Source organism: Leptonychotes weddellii, chromosome 3 (genome assembly GCF_054177405.1).
Source record: "Leptonychotes weddellii isolate Sample4059 chromosome 3, ASM5417740v2, whole genome shotgun sequence".
In the NCBI taxonomy this organism is placed as follows: Eukaryota; Metazoa; Chordata; class Mammalia; order Carnivora; family Phocidae; genus Leptonychotes; species Leptonychotes weddellii.
The window spans coordinates 117,786,168-117,810,395 of NC_138371.1; the positions used below are offsets into that span (position 1 = coordinate 117,786,168).

The 24,228-nt window shown below is 43.9% G+C and overlaps 1 protein-coding gene across 1 annotated transcript in view; it reads right to left on the reverse strand.

Annotated features, from left to right (window-relative positions):
* Positions 1 to 4,085: 4,085 nt before the first annotated feature.
* The window catches only part of STOML3 (stomatin like 3), a 22,581-nt gene continuing 2,438 nt past the window's right edge, over positions 4,086 to 24,228 (reverse strand). Inside the window, exons 2-7 of the mRNA XM_081814857.1 lie at positions 12,550 to 12,653; positions 12,396 to 12,468; positions 9,648 to 9,730; positions 8,000 to 8,203; positions 6,179 to 6,313; positions 4,086 to 5,144 (exon numbers count right to left, since the gene is read on the reverse strand). Of these exons, the coding sequence (XP_081670983.1) occupies positions 4,920 to 5,144; positions 6,179 to 6,313; positions 8,000 to 8,203; positions 9,648 to 9,730; positions 12,396 to 12,468; positions 12,550 to 12,653 (824 nt within the window). The 3' untranslated portion in view covers positions 4,086 to 4,919. The remainder of the gene's footprint in view (positions 5,145 to 6,178; positions 6,314 to 7,999; positions 8,204 to 9,647; positions 9,731 to 12,395; positions 12,469 to 12,549; positions 12,654 to 24,228) is intronic.

The window sequence follows — 24,228 nt, forward strand, 5'->3', positions numbered from 1 at the left end:
CAAAGTACTGATTCCCCAGCACACACCCAACAGCCAGGCCAGGAAGCTGCTGCAGAGGAAGATTGACAGCAATTTTTGAAAATCCTATTCCTAACAGACTGCAAAGCATTTCAAGATGCTGAGATCTCATCCTAGAAATTTAAATGTGACTAATTGCAAAGTGGTTAAAGGTGGTAGAGAAGGTTATGGGACAGAGTCAGAATATCCAAAGGAAGTTGAGGCAGGTCAAAGATGATGCAGGGTACTCACCAGGGGGAGAACATTTGGAGAAGGGCATATGCAAAAAGAGGTACAAATATTTCCCCAGGATTTCCTCCTAGTTGAGACCATTCAGAAGACGATGAGTCTGAAACATAGGCTGCATTACAACATACGGTGGTTGTGGCCTGACGGTTCTGCAGGAGCCCCATCGCCCTGCACACTTCACCACCACCTGGCTTGAATTCTAAAGAGACCACTAGATCAAGAGGCACTGGTGATACGCAAGTGTCATCAGAGAAGGCCTCGAAGGCAGTGGCCCGATTCAGAGAAGTTTTGTTTATAATTTACAAACATACGATTTTCTGTGGGTATGACCTACACGGTATATTATCTTCAGAGACACTTCATGCACATTAAAACAGGTGCCTGCCCTGAGCTGCCTGGGTGGCTCAGTCGGTTGAGCGTCCGACTCTTAGTTTCAGCTCAGGTCATGATCTCAGAATCATGAGATCGAGCCCCACATCAGGCTTCTCACTCAGCACGGAGTGTGCCGGAAATTCTCTCCCTTGCCCTCTGCACCTCTCCTCATTCTCTCTCTCTCCCTCTCTCTCATTCTCTCTCAAATAAATAAATAAATAAATAAATCTTTAAAACAACAACAACAGGTGTCTGCTCTGCGTAGGTGAATTAGAGAGAAGTACTTTCTCTACGGAGATGAGAACCCCAGGCTCATGACTTGGTATTTTTTAAATGTAAATTTTGTTATTATTCAGATATGACAAGGCCAAAGGATCAAAAAAACAATTGCCATTGAAAAGAAAGCTTAGTATGCTCACAGATTCCAAAGGGAGCTGACCTATTACACCAGAGGGGCCACACACAAGGATGCGCCAGGGTCAGTCATGAGGCAGAGGGAACAAGAGAAAGTGTGGGCAAGAGACTTTCTTGTAGTTTCCATGGGCAGAAACAGCCAAGGCGGGGTAAACAGCAATGAGGATTAGCCAATCTGAGTAATTTCAATGGGGTCAAGGGCATAGGGCTCTCCCTAGTTGGCTGGTACCTGGCCCTTGGGGGATTGGGCAGTTGGATAGTAGGCCAGAGAGTGGGAGGCAGATAAAGATGGCAGTTGGGGGTAGGGGCTCTGGATTGTTTAGTCTGCCTATGAAAGGCACAAATCTCTAGGAATTGGCTAGCTTGTTTTGAATCGTAGGGGCAGAGTTAAAGTAAACTCCAGAAGAAGAGCTGGGATCTTTTATCTGGAGCCCAGGGTATTTAATTATACCCAAAATCAGAGCAGTGAGAACAAAGACTTTGAAAACCAGAGTCAGGTTTTGTGTAAGGGAAGTCCTGACAGGAAGAGAAAGGGGTAAAAGCCTACCTATTCTAGTATCGAGGCATTGTGGGAAAGACAGGCTGAGAGAGAGAGGGAGAGGCTGGGAGGCTGGGAAGCTGATTGGGGGGAGGGGAGGCAGGGATTACAGCAAGAGCAAAGGGGGATCTTGCCCCTTCCCTACCATTTCCCATTTAAGACTTTGGAAAGAGATCACCTCTCCAGGGATCCCTGTTCCAAGGTCAGGCACAGCCAAATACACCTCGGGACCAGTGGGTGCGATACCATTGTTTTGGCCCAGCATCTAAAGGGCAATCAAAGCCGGGGACACCTGGGGACTTCGGACGCTGCCTGGGCACTCCGATCAATGCCACACCATACCTGCTGCTAAAACAGGAAAAGCACCAGCAGAGGTCATTTGTGCTGGCTTAAATCTTTTTGGGGATTACTGTGATCCAAGCCTGCATCTAAAGAGACCGGATGCTTCCCTCCCTCTAAGAGGCTATTTCCTCTGCCTGGCCCTTCCAGCTACCACCCCCCTAAAAGAAAAACAAACCTCACCCTATCACCCTAACTCTGGGAGCTGGAGGGGGGGCAAGTGGGGGTGACGACTGTGTTTTGAATATCGTCTTTAGCAGTCACATTCCAGGAGAGCTGTGACCTTCCCTGATTCTTCTATGCCATTCACCCCCGAAAATACTTCCCTTCAAAGGAGATTTCTTTAGTCAGCCCTTAGTAACTGATGTAATAAATGACCTATTGCAATCCTGAAGAATTAATGAGGCTTAATGCAGGAGGGATGTAGTAATTTGAATCTCAGAGAGCTTTCAAACCACATCTGCACAGGGCACCTGGGTGGCTCGGTCTGTTAAGCATCTGCCTCAGGCTCAGGTCATGATCTCAGGGTCCTGGGATCAGCCCCTTGTTGGCCTGCCTGCTCAGCGGGGAGTCTGCTTTTCCCTCTCCCTCTGCCCCTCCCCCCACTCATGTGTGCTCTCTCTCTCAAATAAATAAATAAAATCTTTAAAAAAAATGGAAAACACACAATTTAAAAACAAACAAACAAGCAAAAAAACACATCTGCACAGCCCCAGAGATTCTGAATCAGCTCACACCCCTATTCCCACCCCAGGGGGATGGCCCTAGGGGAATGCCAGTGGGCTGTGTGTTTCAAAAAAGAGTTTCTAATGAGTGAGAGAACCATGACCTTCAGGGAGAACCACTGGTTTAGAGTTTGCTGTACATTGACAGGAAGGATTTGCATTTTTAGTGCAATCGTGGAAACCAAAAGAAGTGATAAGTGTGGGTTTCTGGAACAGGGTAGGAAGTGCGCTCACAAAATGTCCCTGTACAAATAGGGCCTACCCCTCAGGTGACCCTCAGTGTCCTGTGGTCAGTCTCTGCACCACTCACTGCTCATCAGATGTACGGTCACTGGCTAAGCGTCTACATGGTGTGACGTCATCGACTCAGATTCTGGCTGGTGCGTGTGAGCTGTGATAGGTTTCCGTTCCCAGTTTTTGTTGAAATGCAGGTATTTAGCTTATAAGGAAAAATATGAACCTCAGTGAGTTAAAAATGAGTGCTAGAGTTATAGAGTCATTAGAATCTACTGAAAAATTTATTAACTGTGAATTGTCCAGAACTCATATCAAGTATGATACGGTTTCATGAAAAAAAGCAGGTTACAAAACCAAAGGCAGGGATGCCTGGGTGGCTCAGTCAATTAAGCGTCTGCCTTTGGCTCAGGTCATGATCCCAGGGTCCTGGGTTCGAGTCCTGCATTGGGCTCCTTGCGCTCCAGGAGCCTGCTTCTCCTTCTGCCTTCCGCTCCCCCTGCTTTTTGCTCACTCACACTTTCCCTCTCTCTCTGACAAATAAATAAAAAAAGTCTTTAAAACAAAACAAAAAAAAACAAAGGCAGAATGCGATCCCTGTTTTACATTTATATACAACTAATATCTATACATCCTATACAGGATGTGTGTGAGGGGAGCATATGGAGGGGATGTGAGCAGAGCTGGGGGTGTGTGGCGGGGGGAATGGGAGGGTGGGGGATTATATAGGAAGTACATGTGCAGTGTGAAAAGGAGCATGAGATGGGTGGGGAGCGTGTGCACGTGTGTGTGCATGCTCTCACAGTCCTGGACACAATGAAAAACTATAGTGGGTCCCCACACTTCCAGAACCTGAAAGGCAAAAATAGAATGGGAGGGCTCTATCCCCGCCCCCTCCCACCTGCCCCAAGTAAACCTCGGTGATGTTTAAGAGCAAGGACTTTGGAGTCAGACCTTGTTTTAAATCCTAACCCAAAACTAGCTGCAGGATCTTGGGCAAGTTATTCAACCTCTTGACATCACTTTCTCATCTGCAAAATAAAGATACTTCTTGGCATCCATAAAGGGCTGAGCATGGTGTTAACACATAGCCGATATTCAATAAACGGTAACAAAAAATCCTAGCCCTTTGCTCAAAATAGAACTCAAAAGAAAATTGTACCATGGCAACAAAAGAATCTCTGACAAAGCAATTTTTAAAATACACCACATCTATATTCTATTCTATGGCTTCTTTATTTTGAACAGTTCGGGGTTTCTTCGGAGGGGGTGAATAGTGTTTACAAACAATTCTTGACTACTGGTGGCTCTTGGGACTAATAATGGGGTGAAAACATGAAGTCCACAGGATGATGTTCCCCAGTGATTCCAACCAACAGAACCTGTTATAAGCATCATTCTCACTTGTAAGCGCTGTGCCCTGTCCCAGCCGCTGACGAAGGTGCAGGGAGGCTGAGCATTGGCCACTGTTCCAGGCAGGGGGCTGGGCGGCAAGAGAGTGGGAAGCAGTCTGCCCTGGGGGTTGGTGATGAGTTTGCAGCCTGCAGCCTAGGTGCCTCTTCAGACTTTCACATTAAAATCAATCAGAATTTCAAATACTGGGGGCGGGGGGCGGGGGGTAGAGGGCTTATTGTAATTATTGGAGATTTAGCAAATTGTTACTGTGGAATTATAAAAAGCAAATATCTAGTATAAATAGGAGGTTTATGTTACTTTATAAATTATCTAGAGAGCTTCTTAAAACCATTCAAAAATAATGCTGAAATCTTAGTCACGGTCACCCAAAGATTTCCTCCCCCTACTGCAAGAAAGTTCCTGCCTCAAGTCAGGAACGCCTGCTAACAGACTAAAAAGGATAATGCACAGTAGTTTATGCTCTTGAATAATAAAAGTAGTACACAGCCCTCTTTTTTTTTTTTTTTTTTCCTGTAGCCTTTATGGCATTTCCCCGCTAATGCTACTCCAGCTTCAGCGTCCCTCTGTTTCAGTAATGTTGCAACTCTCAGCACTTCTAAGTGCTGGGTTTTCCAGAGACAGAAAGCAGGAAGACCTCAGGCTCTGTTCGGAACCTTCTGGTGGTTATTGTAGCTGACACCACCAATGCCCTCCAGGATACTCATGGGCAGAGGGAACACGATGGTGGAATTCTTCTCTGAGGCCACGGTGGTTAGGGTTTGCAGGTAACGCAGCTGCAGGGCTATGGGGGACTCGGTCAGCACCATGGAGGCTGACTTCAGAGATTTGGAAGCATTCATTTCTCCTTCCGCTGCAAGGACCTGAAATGGCAGAAATAAAAGAGCTCAGAAAGAAAGGCTTACAACGGTGACTAAGGATCTCTTTTTCTGGCTGCGTCCCGATCGATGCCTGCCTGCCTGTGGGTTTCATGGAGTTACTGCTTTGGCGAGGGTGAGAGTTTCACATCCTAATGTGATTAGGGGAATTTGAGGAGGTTGCAGGAAGCGGGGAGATATTTTTACAAATTATGAGTCCATAGATTTCCTTTGCAAACAAAATGAAAGCACCGTCTTTAACCCCAACAAATCCTGGGCGGTTCGCGCCTGAGTGATGCAGGCTGATCACCCCGGAGTCCCCCCATCCCCTGCGTTAGCCTCCAGAGAAGTTTGAAATTCAAGGCCTCCGCCTGGCTTCTCTCTGTTGTCCTTACTTATCCTAGGAGATGTTTTTTCCTTTTATTCTGTTGCCAGTTTAGCCTCATCCTTACAATGTAAGGACTGTTTCAAGTTCTCTCTGCTCTTGATTACCAGGAGCAGCAAGTGCGGGTCTCAGAACACCCACTGGAAGGCTCTCTTAAGTGCTGGCTCCCCTTCTAGTTCTCTCCTGCCCAAGACGGATTTGCACCTCGGTTGCCCCAGCCGCGGCCACTCACGCGCTCTGTGCCAAAGCGCCCTCCAAAAAAAAGCAGAATTACTAGCTTTATACAAACGTAGATTCCTGAGCCACAAGAGACTCAGCTTCACCGAGTGTGAGGTGAGGCCTGAGAATTAGTATTTGCTATGTTGAGTTATCTCTAGGGGACTGAAATGCAGCCAGACCTGGGACCCACCTTGCTAAGTCACTGGGCGTGTTGCTGAGCAGCCCCTGTCCCAAGACCTGTTGCCCTACTTCCTCAAAGTACACTAAGCTGCCCGTTACCTTTTAATTCAGGAGGAAATTCTCAGTAAAAACTGTGAAAAAGAAACCCTTTTCTTATCGAAATCATTGAGAAGGCCTGATCTTCCACTCAAGGTCTATTTTTATCTGCTCCAAAGCTAGGCATCTTGCCTTCCAGTGTAGACGGAGTAGCTCTTACCCTGGCCCTGGCTTCCCGGGTGGCCTCAGCTTCCGCCGCCATGGACCTCTGTAGCTGCACCGGAATCCGGACATCTTTGATTTCCACCCGGGCCACCCGGATCCCCCACAGCTCGGTAGCATCATCGAGTAAGGTCTGTTTCCAGATCAAAAGAAAGGGCATTGGTCAGAAGACAGGGGATGTAAGGTTCTGATGTGCTTCATATCTGCAAGAGAAATTCCTCTTCTTCTTCTCCCTTTGTCTTCACAGCATTTGGAGTGAGACAACTGGGGAAAGGAACGGGAGTTCTTACTGATCACTCCCAGGAATTGAAGGGAATCCCGGGAAGGATTCAGAAGGAGAACGTGACAGATCTTTCAGGAGGTATCAGGATTCACCCCCAAACTATTCCTAATGAAGTATATGCCATCCCTCTAGAGTTGAGCAAATACCCCACATTTTCTTGTCATTGACATTAAGGGGGCAGCAATGCATGGGCTTCTCAGATACTCCTGGATTTTGTCCTGGCTCTGCCATTTGCAGCCGTGAATCACTGGGCCAGTTCCTTAACCTCTCTGATTCTTCGTTTTCTCACCTATAAAGGTTTCCTTTCAGGATTTTCATGAGATTTGGAGATAATACATGTAAGAGATCTACCAATGCCTCACAGTAACTCAATAAATACTATTGGGTACTTGTTGAGATACTCTGTGCCTTGCCCTAGTGAACCTCTGTCCTGTAGCCAGTTTTAAACAGGTAGCCAGGCATATTTTTTTGAGAGCACCATAGCCTAAAATCGAAGATATGCTTGTCCTTTGGTAAAACTGAAGACCACCGAGGATGTCCTGTTGGTTATCCTGCAGAGGGAGGGGTGAAAAAGAATGCCTTGTGAAAGAGTGAGACCAGACGGCTAGTTCCCTCCGAGGCCAGGGGCAGAGATCCCCACTACCAAATGGCAAGCGATTGCTTGCCTTTCCACGATTTCTAGAGAACTTGGGAGGGTGAGACCTCCCAAGAAGCCGGTGACCGGACTGTGGCAGGGGAAACATCTGAGCTGTCAAACCCATGGGGCTCTTACAAATGATATAGAGAGTTGCACAGCACCAACACTATCTCAGAAAGCCTTAGGGTCTTTGTGCCACATGAAGCACTGGAAGAGATGCCAAGGACCAAAGCTGAAATTCCCTCCTAACATACAGCAGGGAGGCTCAGAATCAAAACATTCTTGATTTAGGACCACACAGAAATGTAATCATCTATAAACTGGGGTGTGCAAGAGTTGAGATGGATACCTGCAACATCCTCAATCAATGTTATAATTATGATTACTTTTTTAAAGATTTTATTCATTTATTATGATTACTATCACGATAATTACCATTACTATCACCATGTCAGATTTTCCAGGGATGGCAGGCCTGCGATGTCTTGGTTGAATCCTGTTCTAATATTCCATTGAAATGCAGAAATACACGGCTGTCTGAGAAACAGTGACCTTTCTTCTCGAGTAACCTGAATTAAAAATGATGCTAACCTCTTCAGAAAGTCTAATGTGTACAATGCTAACTCATATGTTGAATTCCAAAGAAAATGGGTAAGGTGTAAAATTCCTACAGCTCCCCTTCTCCTGCTCAGATATTTAAATCTACGCCTTGTGATTGTAAAGGAATAAAACCACAAACTGAAGCCAAGTGTTTATAGCAGCTCTGTGTGTGTGAGTGTGAGTGTGAGTGCGCGTGCATGCACGGGAGAGGGATTCTTTGAACTACTGATATTTGATCATCACTGATAATTAAAATAAATGAACTAAAGACACAGGCTATTCGTTCTCAGCATCTTTACCTGGATGCTATGGGCGATCTCTTCCCGGCCAGCTAAAATTTGGGACAGGGTCTGCGTCCCTAAGACGTTTCTCAGAGTAGTCTGAGCCAGCAGAAATGTGGCTTGGTGGACATCGTTGACATTAGCCACCGCTGAGACAGCACTATAGATTCTGTAATAGACGACTCCGTCCACTTGAGTAGTCACGGAGTCTCTGGTGAGGATCTGGAGAGCAAGGACAGGGAAAATTGCATGTTTATTATGACTGTCACAGTGACTGACAAAGTGTCAGCCAGCCTAAGATCTTGCCCTCTCCCCAGGAGGAGAGCATTCTCATGCCAGCTTATGCCAGCATCACCCAAACTCTGCCCTGGCTCGAGTATAATGTCATCCTAGGTGGTGACAAAATCCTTATCCATGGGTAGTCTGTACCCAGCCCTGCATCTTCGTCTTGGGGAAGTCTTACACCCCACAGGCAGAGGCTCTTGATATGCCATGGGGAGCATAAACACTTCTATTTTAAAATGTGGCAAGTAGAAACTTTGTGGAATTCTACCTTCTACACAGAGATAGAACACTTGTTTCCCTGATACCTGAAATCTTTTTGGTTTTCAGTTTTTATCAGATTTGATGAACAGCAGTGCTTCTTAGAAAACATAGATGTCACCAGAGACCGGGCTCTGTATTCACATAAAGAGAAATCTATTCGCTTTCATCGAGGTTTTGCATTAATCATTCTGAATAATGAGACGAGGTGCTTTGCGGCCAGTGAGAGCTCTCTGGCAGGACCGTAGGAGCAGAACCTAGAGCTCCCTTCTCCCCTCTAGAACGGTGGACTATGAGGTCAGAAAAGGCCCATGATAGGTCACTAAGCATCTCTAACTCTCTTATGACACAGGCTGACTCCTAAAGTAAGGACTCTGTAATTCCCACCAGTGACATGGCGATGTGATTGTTGGGTCATGACTGAGTTTCCTGGACCAGAGAGAAGAAAATTAACATCAACTCATAATCCTCTCATCACCTCTGCCCTCCCACATTATAGGCCCTACTCACATTTTCTTTCCTCTTCCTGAATTGTTTCGGTTCTTAGTAACTCTGTTTCTCTTCTCTATTGTCCTGTTATTGGCCTTGGATATTTATTTACAATACTTTAAGAACTGAAAAGAATTATTTGAAATCCAAATGCAGGTGGGTTCTGTGCTCTTTCCTTACACCCACCCACTGTGTTGCATTCAATCACACACAAAAAAGTGAATGATAGAGATTTTACTAAAAAATCTTCTGGAAAGGTGACAGCAAGGATAATATCCTAACCAAACCCTACCCTCTACCAAATTAAATTCAGCTCCTTTATACAACGACTTATCTGACTCTCCCAAGCATCTTGGCTACTGCTCTCCATCCCAGCTTCTCTGCCAACTGCATCTTTTCTCTATCTTCCCTGGGACTTTCCCCTCTGAGTCATTCCAAGTCTTATAGCAAGCCAGCCCTTGCCCTTGGCTTTATTCTCAATGGGAAAAGCAAAAACCAGTGGTTTTAGGACCTACCCAGGGCTCCTCAAGCAGGTCCCTTATAATTTGAAAACACAATGTAAAACATCAACTGTCCATGGAACAGGGAAGATAACAGGTTTTATTTCTAATGACATATCTTTAACCGGCATTACCTCTTGTGGAGGAATGTTGCAAGTAACAGTTCGGAGATCAACCTTGACAAATACATCTATGCAGGGTAGGACCAGGATCAAACCTATGAGAGAGAAAATATGAATTTTACCCTATTGAAACTTTTACCCTATTGAAACTAACTGCAACAAATTGTCTCCTAACTATATGATACATTATTTTCAAGGGACTACAAATGCTTCTCAGAGGACCTTCAATATGCACACCTCTAACTTTGGGGAAAATTAGTTCCTCCTACTAGTCAGTGACTAAAGAAAAGTGGTTCCCTAGAAATTGAAATCTTGTGGTAAAGAGCTAAAGATCCTTGACATTTAATTTTTAGATTTTATTTTTAAAACACTCAACCTACTTCTATCCAAGTGTTGAATTTGACATTAATTTAAAAGGATATTTTGGAAATTGGTGTCCTTATTAAAGATATTCATACAAAAGATTTAAGTAATAGATTTTTTACCTTAAATATCAATGACTGTCAACATTCTCATTCATCTTCAATAGCACTGAAAAAATAGTGGAAGTAAAATCTTCTCAAGATTTCAGAGTCCCTAAAACCAATGTATTTCACAATTTTCTGTTTCTCCAGAGCTGTGTTCTAGTTCAAGTATAATGGCATTCTCCAATCATAAACACTCTTACTTCTTTTTGAATTGTGAAGTATTTGGGTTTGGGGCTGGGTGGGGGAAGGAGGGGGATAAGAAAATTCAGTTGAAGATCCCATGCATGAATCCCTGACATAAGCCTGGTGAATGTTCTCTACAGCAAGAGTCACCAAGGTTAGAACCACAAAGCATGTCAGCAAGATGCAGACACCAATCCATTTCCATTCACCAGAAAGATTTTGTGCTGTTGTTTTCGTTTTCAAAGAAGAAACAGGTTTGTAAGTTGCATACCTTGCAAAGGGCTGGTAACATCAAAGAAAAACACTGCTAAGGTGCTTTCTTTCTTTTGGTCTCTCAACTCTCCTGAGACTTGTAGTGAGGATTGCTGCTTAATTTACTTCCTTATTTGGTGTCAGGTCACTGGTTGAGGTCGTGGCCCCTAAAACTAGAGGGTTAAGTCCTAGCCCTCGCCCTTACTAGCTTGTGACCTGGGAACACTCTCATAACTTTCCTGAGCTTCAGTTAGTTAATCTCTAGAAGATGGTAGTGAAGATTAAGCAGATTCAACATGATAATGAAAAGAAGTACTAAACACAGTGCCAGATATGTATTACTTGCTCAAGAAGTGACACCACTTATTATTAATACTTTCATTATTAAAGAATAATTTACAATTTACAAATGTGGAGAGGTTTTCCATTAGCAATTTGGCTTGTTTCTCTCTAGCTCTTACGGCTTTCTGAGGTAACTCATTAGCCCCAGAGACATGTATGAGGAGAGTAGTTATCCTGGGACATTTAGTGGTGAAATCTTCTGGGAAAATTCATTTGAAAGAGATCCACTTTTCTCTAGAGCCCTCCAAGTTATGGCTAGTCTACTTCTCTCAAATCCAGTTTTACTCTAACTTAGAAGCTTGGCCCCACCAGATGCAACATGACCTGGAAGGGGTCAACCTTGGTCTGTTATACCTCAGTTGGATGAGTCTAATGCTTCTATTTGGACGAACTCATAAGAATATCCATAATAAGTCATTCTTGCCATCTTTCCCCTCAGGTCCTTTATGAAATTAGACAAGTAGGATTATACTACTTGAAACGACTGAGCCTCTTTAACAAGCTTCTGCTTTTGAAATTTCTCATATTTTTTTTTAATGCAACAGATATCTGAGTGCCTACCATAGTGCATGGCCAAGTGTAGAACACATGCAGTACCACAGTGACTAAGAAAGTCCTTGCCCTGCAGAGAGCTTACAGTCCAGTTGGGAAGAGGATGTGTTTACTCAAATACATCATAACAGAGGGCAAAAAACAAATGTTATTAAAGAACTATTGCAAATAACCATTCTTGCTCATGTACCTTGTAAGATGCTATTTGTGATGGCCTCTCCTTCCAAAATATTAGAATTTATCATATGAAATTGTCATGCTTGTGAATCAAAAACAAATATTAGCAATTTCATATTGTTCAACTACATATACACCAAGAGAAGTTATGAGAATTAAATCAATACCTAACTTCTAGAGTTTTAGTACCTAACACCTTCCCATGTCCGCTCCCCAACCCCCAAAATCCCATCCTCTTATAACATGAAGAATTTGGAACAGTCTTCATTCTAAGGTAGAAAAAGGATGGAAAGAAACACTACATTTGACCAAAGGAGTTGTGCGATAGCTTCTAGCTCTCTATTTCCATTAGTCTACTTGCCAGGAGAAGAAACTACCTTTTACTTTTCCATTAGCTCTTTTCAAAGGGTGAGAATCAAAAACCAGCTCCCGGAATACTCTCTCAGAGTAACTCAATCATCTACCTTGGCCATTTACTCCCTCCCTTCATTCTTCAGTCATTCATCTAGTGGTCTTGATAATAAGGGACGTCCGGCCAATGTAACAGAGCCGCGCTTTGCTCCCATTCACTGACTCTCTCAGAGGGAATGCTAGGAAACGGCTGGATTTCCAGCCTCTCAAACTAGAGGTCTAGTGGTGACTCCTGTTCACTTGCCTAACAGGAACAACATCTTTCTTTCCATTGTACAGACAGGCAAGGGCTCCAGCTTCCTGTGATTTTTCTCAGTGACAACAGTTAAGTATTAGGTGCCCATGATCCTTGTCAGGAACAGCCACAGTGTCCTACCTGGCCCTCTGGCTTTGTCAGCTTGGATGCGTCCCAGTCGGAATACAACAGCACGTTCATACTCCTTAATGATCTAAGAGATTAAGGGAGAGCATTTAGTCCTAATGGTTCATCAGCTCACAGAGAGAGCCCAATTTATTTCCCAGGGTGTTACCTTCAAGCACATCCATATGGAGATGGGGAAGGTAATGATCATCAGCAACAAAGAAAGGGAAAAGAGGATCCAGCCACATACACCGAGCCGTTTACTGCTGATGCCTAAGAAATGAGGAGGAAGCAAGCCTGTAACTTACATGGTTCTTAGAAAAGCCATTCAGCTGCATGAGTAAGGCTATTACCCAGTGCGCTGGCCACACCTGATGGCACTGAGGAGGAGATCGGAACCCATGCACACCTGTAAATGCAGTAAACACACACATACACGCACACTGTTCATTCAGGGTTTTAGATTGAAATTGACCTGTCCCTTCCAAGAAAAGTCTCAGAATCAATAATAACAAGTACCATTATATTTAGTAAGAATGACATGGTTTATTATCCTCAAAACACATAAAACACTGTTACCCAGTGTATAATTCATGGACTACCTCCATCAGAATCATTAGGGTACCATTTTAAAAGACAAATTCCTGGGTGCCCAGGATTCTCCAGGTTGAAATTGAAGACAATCTCTGAGGTAGAGAGGTAGGTACTATTATCCCCAAAGGCAGAAAGATGGCAAGAAAAATATTTTGAAGAGCCTGTAGGTATGAGTTTCTATGAGAGCTCTCTTACCTACCAGTGTTGTGGCTTTGGATAAGCCACTCAATCCTTCTGAGCCTCCACTTCTCCATCTATAGTATGGGGATAGAAGTCAACCACCTTGAAGGATTTGACAAGGACTAAATGAGATTTTTTTTTATATGGCACTTGGTCCATACATTAATATCTACATTAGTAAATGCATATTACTACTTCATTCCCATTTTACAGATATTACAGGGACTTGTCAGACACTGATATTTGACAATTCTGACTTTTCAAGGAATTTTGTTACATTGGCTCATTACATCGGAAGTCTTTTTGCTAATCACACATTATGATAACAAGGGCATTTTGGCTTAAAGAATATTGCCCTGCAGTGTTAAGTTCAAATCATACTCCAGTCACCTAAAACTGTGTAGCCTTAATCACTTCAATTACACAATTTCTCAAGTCTTAGAACTCCAGTTTGTAGAACACACAAGTCTGGCTGACCCTTTTATTCTTACTTTATTCTTTTATTCACCATTCAACTTCTTTTAAATCCTCATTCCTTCTTGTTCTCTTCTTGACAACCGCCCCCATCCTCACCCCACACTTCCTCCAACAGATTCATATTCTCCACACAAGGACCCGAATTAACTATATGTACTAGATATCTTCACCCAGATAACTCCACAAACACCTTATGCTATCCCTAGCTTAATTAGTGCCTAACCATCCACGTTACTGTCCACGTTAGAGACGCAGGGTTAGCACTGCCCCTCCCCTGTCCAACTGCAGAAGTCACCAGGTTTAACTGGTACCACCTCACATCCATCCTCACTTATCCACTTTACTGCCCCTGACTCATCAGTGCCCACTCCGTAAGTTTATGAACATTCCGGAGGGTTCTAGGATTTTGCTCTTAAAACAGTGCTGTGATGAGTGCTTTTTAATATGTGTTTTTGTACACTCATGTAGGGTAAATGCCAGGCAGGGAAAGTGCTAGGTCAAAGAGATTAGTATTTACAATTTCGTTAGATGATTAAGTGCCCTTCAACGAGTTTGTACCAATCCGCACTCTCGTCAATAGCACACTGTGACGCTGCCTACTTCCCCATGCCTGCTGCCCGTACCCACCAGGTACTTTCTCAATTAGTGCAGTCCCATAGATGGGAAGTATCTACGTCTTAGTGACATATTTAGTATTAAAAACGGTTTGTGCAAATGTCCTTTAATGGGCTCTAAATACACATAAAGATATACCCGATAGCAATAAGGACTTGCCTCCATACCCAAAGTTTATATTTTTAAAATACCACCTTCCAAAGCCTTGGACCCTGGTGAGGTGGATTGGACTATCATTATGTGGGATAAAAAGTCATTTTGTGCAGGGCGCCTGGGTGGCTCAGTCGGTTAAGCGACTGCCTTCGGCTCAGGTCATGATCCTGGAGTTCCCTGAATCGAGTCCCGCATCGGGCTCCCTGCTCGGCAGGGAGTCTGCTTCTCCCTCTGACCCTCCCCCATCTCATGCTCTCTCTCTCTCATTCTCGCTGTCTCAAATAAATAAATAAAATCTTTTAAAAAAAAAAAGACATTTTGTGCATTCTAATAGAATCTTTGTTGCATTTTATTTATTAGTGCTTTTTTTTAAATTTATTTATTTGACAGAGAGATAGAGAGCTCAAGCAGGCAGAGCGGCAGGCAGAGGGAAAGGGAGAAGCAGGTTCTCTGCTGAGCAGGGAGCCTGATGTGGGGCTCGATCCCAGGACCCTGGGATCATGACCTGAGCCGAAGGCAGCCGCCCAACCGACTGAGCCACCCAGGCGCCCCTATTAGTGCTTTTTTTTAATTACTGTAATGACATGGCCTGTATATAAACATTCTCATTGTAAAACAAAACAAAACAAAAATCAAAGCAATACAGATAAAACTGAAGTCCCCCTGATCATCCTCTCCTTAGTCCACTTTCATCTAGAGAGGTCCCATAGTTAGTGATTTGGTGTATTTCATGATAGAGCCATTCCTATGTATTTATATACATATGTCTATCCTTAGAAGACACTTGGCTTAGATTTGTAGATTTGGTGAGCTATGGCACCATTCTAACACTTCTACTGTTTTATTTATTTATTTGAGAGAGAGAGAGTGCAAGCAGCGGGAGTGGCAGAGGTAGAAGCAGACTCCCTGCCGAGCAGGGAGCCCGACAGGACACGGGGCTCCATCCCCGGACACCAGGATCATGACCTGAACCAAAGGCAGCCGCTTAACCGACTGAGCCACCCAGGCGCCCCAACACTTCTATTTTTTAAAAAACTGAATATATCTGAGAGCTATTTCCATGTCGGTACATGCAGCTCTACCTCCTTCTTCACTGTCGCACACGGCTCCACCCTGCACCTGGGTCTGTTTATGTAGCCACTGGACATGAAGGTCCCTTGTACTTCTGCCCCTGCCAACAAGGCTGACATAACGGTGCTTGTACACGCCTCTCTGGGACCAGCTGTCATTTCCTGGAATCTCGGTGAATGAGTTGAGAAGGCAGCACGGTTCCGGCCACCCGGGGTGTATTTCCCCACTGCTGATACTGCAATCATTGGTATTCAGGAGCCTTGGGGGTGTCCCGGGGCTGTGACTTTGGCAGGGCAACCCCCACAAACAGCTGGGACTCCACCAAGACCCCAGTTACACTTTATGCCCCGAGCAAGCTCTAGACATTTCCGGAGTAGCTGCAGCCTGAACACCCAGCTGCAGCCTGAACACCCAGCTGCATAAGGCAAGTGTTTGTGGCAGAACCTGAGCCCTGGCCCGTGGCGTTCCTCCGGAGCCCCATCAAGTCCTTGCATTGCATGACGACCTGTGGGTGAGGCTCTCTTAGGTACTAACCATGCTGAGACAAGAGATGAGGGCATGAGTCATCTTCCAAGATTTACACTTGAGCTTTAGAACTGCCCGGGACCGCCCGGGCCACTGCCGCCGGGAGACGGAGGATTCTGGAGCCTGGGGGGGGTCATTAGCTGCGGTTAAAATGGGGCTGTGAGCACAGTGGTCAGCTTGCCTGCAGGGCCAGCAGCACAGGCTTCGAGCGGAGGGCATCTTTCAGCCTCCCCTCACGGTGAGCCCAGGAAGACTTGCAGGGAAGTGGACCCGAGGATCCCAATTCTGACTGAAAAGATATGCAGGGATTGTGTTACAAAGGCTCTTCAGAAACCTCCCGTACGGCCTTCACTTCAGCCTCCACAAGGGTGCTTCCAGAGCCTTCCTTGGAGGCTAAGGGGATGGCGGAGGGAAAGGGCCCCACGCAAGCTCTGCATTAACCCCGCAAGCCCTTAGCACACCTAACCATCTCCGGCTTTCTCCAAATCCATGGATGTGTATTTTCTGTGAGTTGCTGTCATAATACCGTATGGCCATCATCGTCTGCTTACTTCTCAGCAGAGAACTGGGTTTTGCCACCCCCAACAAATTGCCCCCGATTTCTCATTCATCCATTTGACAGTATTTTGCCAGTTCTACACCAGGCACTAGGCTAGAGCTGAGGACTCAAAGGAGAATAAGGATGGGGAGCTTCCCAACTAGGGTTCACGTCTAGCAGGAGAGAGGCAGTAGGGGCAGGTGTAATAATAAGGTCCGGTCTCTGCTGCGCTGCCTCCTAGGAAATAAGTGGGGATTCCCTTCTGCATGCGACTGGGACAAAGAACAGCAGAATGTTTAGTTGACACATTGCCCTCAGTCTGGAAAGAGAAGGGCAGAGCCGTAATGCACAGAAGCCGGGGCCCCGCGCTGCTGACCCTGGGGCTTCAAGGGGAAGGACTTGAGGGATAACCAAGGCCAGCCCTTCATTCTGCAGCCAGAAAATCTGGTTCGAGTTGTCATCAGCATCTTAATCTCTCTTTGAGTAAGGGGGACCCACAAGTTCCACAAACTGACAGACATTCATGTCTGCCTTTAATGACTTACGCAGCGAGGCAAGACCAAGCTTCACTTGTAGAGACTTGCCTCTGGGGCTTTGTTCCCGGCACTTAGCTACAGCCCATAGCACCGGACGAACCTTAAATGCCCTCTAGGACTAGGGGTAAACACTTAAAGCAAGACTGGTAACCTGCGCAAGGCCAGGAAGTAGGGGAGATTATTCCAAATCACTAGCCCCACATATATGGCACTAGTGGTAGAAATGAATTTTAGTAAATAAAACAAGCTAGGTGACTTGGTTGCTTATTTCTTATTAAGGCTTGGTCAACAGTATTTAAATATGAGATCAATACTACATCTAATCCTTGCCCCCAGATCTGTGTTACTGCTGTAAAAGAGCTATTTCTTCTCTAAGCAGAAATCGCTGTTGAGGTATTATGACATTGTTTCAAAACCCCCAAACAGAAAGACGTATGTAACTACAATGAGATCATAATACACAGCTTCCAGAATGGCAAACATTAAAGACTGGACAATATCCCATTTTAGCAAGGTTGTGGAGCAACCTGAGCCCTCATGTATGCAAACTGATACAGTCATCTTGAGAAACTATTTGAAAGTATCTACTAAAGCTAAACACATCCTTACTCTATGACTCAGTATTCCGCTTCAAAGTAATACCTGAGAGAAATGAGTGGTGATTACAGTGAAAAACCATTCAAGAATGGTCCTTGCAGAATTCTTAAACTCAGGAAACAAACTGAGGGTTGCTGGAGTGTTGGGGGGTGGAAGGGATGGGGTGGCTGGGTGATAGACATTGGGGAGGGTATGTGCTATGGTGAGCGCTGTGAATTGTGTAAGACTGATGAATCATAGACTTGTACCTCTGAAACAAATAATACATTATATGTTAAAAAGAAGAAGAAGAAGAAGAAGAAGAAGATAGTAGGAAGGGAAAAATGAAGGGGGGGGAATCGGAGGGGGAGATGAACCATGAGAGACTATGGACTCTGAGAAACAAACTGAGGGTTCTAGAGGGGAGGGGGTGGGGGGATGGGTTAGCGCGGTGATGGGTATTAAAGAGGGCACGTACTGCATGGAGCACTGGGTGTTATACGCAAACAATGAATCATGGAACACTACATCAAAAACTAATGATGTAATGTATGGTGATTAGCATAACATAACAACAACAAAAAAGGAATGGTCCTTGCAATTTTATTCATAAAATTCCAGAAATGAAGAGCCACCCAAATCCATCAACAGTAAAGTGAAAAATAAAGTTGTGGTATACTCATCCAAAGGAGGACTACCCAGAAAGAAAAAAGACAAGGCTACCGCCATATGCAAAATGTGGATGAATCTCATAAACAAAATATCGGGCAAAATAAGCCAGACCCAAGAGTGCGTACTTTTGATTCCATGTATAAGAATACATACTGTATGATCTCACTTATTTCATATCATTCCATTCAAGGACAAGCAAAACTAATCTATTATGTTTGAAGTCAGAGTAGTAGCTGTTAGTGAGGTTGTTGGTGGTTGGGTATTATCGGGGAAGGGATCAGGAAGCCTTCTAGGGTGCTGTATATTTTCCTTTTCTTGATCAGGGTGGTGATTACACAGACATACATGTATCGAGGCTGTGGAAATAAAGACCAACCAAATGAGAAAAGCAAATGCTCTTTATTCAGAATTTGCTATATGGTGGAAGAGTCAGCATCTGTCCTTTGTATTTTGGCAAAGACTCAAAGGCAGGCGGAGGAGTGGGAGAGCTTTACGGTGGGACAAGGGGAAGGCTTCAGGTGTGCCTGATTGGGGAAGCTGTAAGTGGGCTAAGTGAAGGCGGGGCATCCTGTGTGATTGGTTCGGGGTGCATATTTGGCTTTCTTTGGTTGGTCCTAAGTTGGAAGCAGGGACAGAAAATAGAGAAGCTGTCGGTTACTTATCAAGTCCTGGCCTTGGGGACCGATAGAAAAGTTGTTGTTTAGCTTCCTGAATGGTCACTAGAGATAACAATCTGACTTCTTGTAAGACTGACTTATAGTAGGCTGTCTTCCTGGGCTGTTATTATAGATAAAGGGGTTGTTTTGGGGGGCAGGCTGCCCAAACTCCCCAATTGAGTTCTGTTTTTATATATGGTCCAGCCATTGTCTGTTTGTATATTCAGTCTCTCTCTCAAGATAAACGAACTTAAGATTTGTGCACCTATTTGTACATATCTTATACTTCAATACATAATTCAAATAAAGACCAGATGATATGAGGTCAGGCTAGTATTGAGGATGGAAAACTCACTGTTTACTCTGCTTTCTCAGAGAGAGGACAGAGAGAATAGAAAACCTTCAGCAAAGCCATCCTGTGGACAGACAGAGACAATGCCCAGCCTGGATGAGACGTGGTGGCCCTGAGTCATTCACCGTACATTCTAACTGAGCTGCCTTCACTTAAAAGCTAGTTGACATCCCACCGGTCACTTACCCTACTTACATCTTAGTTTCCTCCTTTATTAACACAATAATAACTAGTCCTGGGGATTAAGTCAATTATATGTAAAGGATATTAGCCATATCAGGAGGCCCTCTAACCAACCAACTCACTGCCTAGGATTGTCTTAGAGGTGTATTTTGGCCAAGACAGTCCTAACATTTCCCTCAGACTGACTAAACATTAAATAGATTCTTCCAGATTCTCAGACCCTCTTCTCCCTTTCTTTAGAGTATTTTCTTTAGCACACTTATTGTAAGTTCTTTCTCTTCCCCTTCAAGACGTAAACCTTTTTAAAAGCCTCTTGTTAGGATCATTTTGTCAAGGACCTGGGAGCCATTCTTTTGAAATATAATCATCAAAGAAGGTAGCACTCCCCATTTTTGTGGGACGGGGGAGCCTGACTTCAGAGGGCACCTTGCTCCAAGTTGTAAATTTACCACCTGTCAGAAAGATATGAGAAGGGTATTAGTAAACACAGATGGCCTCTGACCACTGCCTAAGGCCATCCAGTACTTTCGAGGAACTCACTCCAAGCCTTAAAAACCCTCTACCCCTTTGTTTCAGCACTGTTCATTCAGATTGAGTTCTGGCCTCCCTCCTCTATTGCAATAGTCTTCACTAAAGTCTTCAACTTCAGTGCAGTTTTTACTTTGACCATTTACATAATATTTTTTCTTTTTTTTTAAATTTGGTTTCTTTTACCAGAGAGGATTCTAAGTATCCATGGTGGATATTCTGGTCCATCCAGATGATGGCTCCTCTATATGGGCAAGAACTACATTTTCAAGGAGAATAAAGCCCTGCCCTTGAACGTGTCTGCCTCCTTAAAGTAACATAGCCCCTGGCTGGAAGTTCTTGTGGATAACTTTTAGAACCTTAACGACAGACAGAGAAAGAGAGAGAGAGAGACCAGATCTTTAGTGCAAAACTGCTAAATCAGAGCCAGATGCTGATCTCACCATTGCTCCTCCTATGACTACAAAATTTCATAATCATAAGAGTTCTCTCAATGTCATAATTACATCTCACCTACAGAAGGATGATCTGTGCTTGAGAGTTACATGAACTTTAGGACACATGTGTACGGAGTTCCTTTTTACCATTTGATCTTTTATAGAAATATTGAAAATAAATTTTGAAATAGAATGTTCAAATGTTCAAAAAAGTATAAAAGTAAATGCTTTTAATACCTTATGCTCCCCCTTCAGCTTAAGAATTTAAGCACTACCAATCCAATTAAAGTCCCACGTCACGACCTCCCCGCAGACACAGCTCGCCCTGCAGCTGCCTCAGGAGGAATTCCAACGAGTCTTCATCCCATCAGTCAACTAACTGCCCAGCAACTCCCAAGCATGCCTTGGGAGACCAGGCTTGACACCTGGGCAAGTCTGTAATTCAGTTTTTCAGGCGGCAGGGCTTTGGTCTCTCACCTCCGGGTCTAGCTGCCTAAGCTACGTGCTAACACATAAACACTGCCCGCGGTAGAGAAAGCACCCTGTCCTCACACATCTTTGTGCCTTTGCATGGGCCTTCATGTCCCCCAGCCCCCATTCATATCCCACATTCTTCTCTCCCTCATCTAGCCACACAGCTCAGCTCACACTTCCCCTTCTTTTCTAGGAAGATTCTTCTCTCTCACCCCTACTTTTGGGTGCTCCTTTTCTAAGTTTCTAATAAACCCTCTATCCTGGCTTTTCACAGGACGCTGTAATTTTCAGTTAACGTGGGTGTCTTCCCTGTAGATCGGTAGTGCTTTGAGAGCAGGCGTTTTATATTTATGTCTCCATCTCCTGACACACAGTAGATCCTAAACTCATTCATTGAGTGAATGCAGCAATCGGCACACCAAATGCACTGAGTTGTCAAAAATGATGCTCAGCCACACAATACAGTTATTGATCTGTTTGAAGTTTCTTGTCTGGAAATAATGATTCAGCAGAAGAGATTCTGTTTGCTCTCAAGAGAGTCAATTAAACTGGGAATCATATGTCCTCACATTTTCTCCTTCGTGCTACTGCTTCACTGGGGATTATGAGAAGAAAATAGAGAAATGTTATCCTTGTGAAGGAGTCCAGAACAAGCCTCCCCAAAATGTTCCACGTTGGCACGTGAATTATTCTGAACTGAAGACCTACAAGACCCAAAAGACTCGAGAAGAGCCTTTTACTTCCCCCTTAACTGCCTCTAAGAATTTAGATACAGGGCTTGGTGCAGGAAGAGAGCTGTCACCAGAGATAATTACCAAGAGTAAGGTAAGCCAGGGGGAGATGAGCAGGAATGGTTTGTTTAAATTCCGCTGTGGGTCCCACTATTTCTGCCTGGTATGACAAACATTTGTTTACCAAACATTCACTCTTCTCATCTTTCTGTGAATTGTCTTCCTCTTTTTTGAAGCCCCAGACCACTGTTTCATTAGTCTTAGCTCAGGATGGCACAGAAGCCTCAATTGCCTGACTGTCTTAGAGCCTCTCATGTCGGTTTAGTTTCACGTATGCACAAAATTAAATTCGTTTTTCCCTTGTTAATCTTCCTTATGTCCATGTAATTAGTAGATCAGCTAAAGAATCTAAAAGGGTAAAGAAAAGATTTTTCTCCCCCATGCCTGCATCATGCTTGTCCCTCCTCCACCTCTCTTTTCTGTATGAAATAACAGCATTACCAGTAGCAACAACAAACACTTGTCCTTAAGATGTGTGTCCAAACAGTCTCATGGTAGTGTTATTTATGACAGTGGTAAATAAAAAACACTCTGAAAATACAATGGGGAGATAATTAAGCAGACCATATCTACACAATATCATATCATGATTATATGTTTTTTAATTGACGAAAACCCAGAAATTATGATGGTATGATGTTAAGAGAAAAAAGCAGGAGAATGCAAAATTCTATGGACACAATGATCCCAATTAGCACAAAACACATGCAAAGAAAAAAATATTGGAAGAAATTGACCAAAATATTATCAGTGGTTAATTCTGAGTGGTGGAAGTATGATTTATACTGAAGGGGTCAGAACAAGTGTCCTCAAAAGTGTGTCATTTTGGCAGGTGACTATTTGGAGCTGAAATCAAGACCCAGTGGGCTCACGAGAAATTTTTGCTCCCCCTTTATCTACCTAGAAGAACTTAAACTGGAGGTTTTTCCCAGAATGAGAGTTCTTACCAGAGATGAATTTTATCTAATTGACCCAACCATCTATATGGCAGAGCAAACTTCTAATTACCCAACACCTGTCTTCTTATTGCTCTGTGAATCACCCTCCTCCCCTTTGAGCCTCCGGCCCCCAACCCATTCCTTAGCTCAGGATGGCATATATACCTTATTTTGCCTTTCTGTCTTTAGAACCTCTTATGTATGTGGGGTTCCTGTTTGTACAAAGTTAAATTTGATTATCTCCCGTTAATCAGTCTCATGTCAATTTAATTCTGAGGCCAACCAGAAGAATCTTTGAAGGGTAAAGGGAAATTTTCCCTCCCCAACAATACTGTTCTAAGTTTTCTTAATTTTTGATACCTTTATAATATTAGAAGGAGTTTTAAAATAAAAAAATTAATCACACCAAGTAAAAAAAGAAAAAAGTCCTTTGTATTTCCAGAGCAGGAAAGACTGGAGGCTTCCCAAGGGAAAAATAAAAGGTGTGTGGAATGAGAACAATCACCTTGCCTGGGCCTGGGGATGTAGTGTTAAAAGTTCTTCCCTCTTTCTATTCACTTCCCAATCCTGTGGAGGAGCCAGTAAAGTACAGTCTCCGCAACTTCCTGGTTCTTTCTCCACAGAATCAAAGATTTTAAGTGTCAAACATAAAATCTAAAGAGAAACCCTCCCGGTAAATACTATCTTTTCATCACCTGAAAATCATCTTCCCTCCTGCCTAGTTCTCTGAAATGTGCACACAGCTTGCACCGAGGAACATTTTTCAGGGAAAACGCAGAATTGTTAAAAAGAAATACTGTGCTACTCAAAGTGTGTCCTCAGCCTGGCAACATCACCAGCTTGCAACTTACTTGGATGCAAAATCTTGAGTCCATCCCAGAACGAGAGTACCAGGCCTTCCAGGGATGAGAACCCAAAATCTGTGTTTTAAAAAACTCCCTGGATGTTTTTTGCATATTAACATTGAGAAGAAATTCTAAGATTTGGATGATTAAGATTCCAATTAACTTCACTTTAACTCTTAAAGAAAAAAGAAGGAAAAAAAAGTGCAAGAGAAGTCAAAGGCTAATGAGTAGTGTTGTCCTACTCATTTACATGAGTAAATGTGTAACAACTGGAGGGGGGAACCCTAATTTATAGCACTCTATAGATCGGATCTACCCTTGTGATGTCACTGAACTTGGACTTGGGAAGAGAGGCACACTAATGGTTTCCAAAAGCTTGTACAAGAAGCCAGCCACACCGTACTGCTGAAGACTCCTGCTGGAGTTGATAACAAAGACTCAGTTATTCATTTAATTCTCTCAACATTTGTAAGTGGAAATTTCTGCATAGCTTGCAGCACTAGGTAACATTGTCTTGTTAATAATGTATCCAAGATGAGACGAACCATGAGAGACGATGGACTCTGAAAAACAAACTGAGGGCTCTAGAGGGGAGGGGGGTGGGAGGATGGGTTAGCCTGGTGGTGGGTATTGAGGAGGGCACATTCTGCATGGAGCACTGGGTGTTATGCACAAACAATGAATCATGGAACACTACATCAAAAACT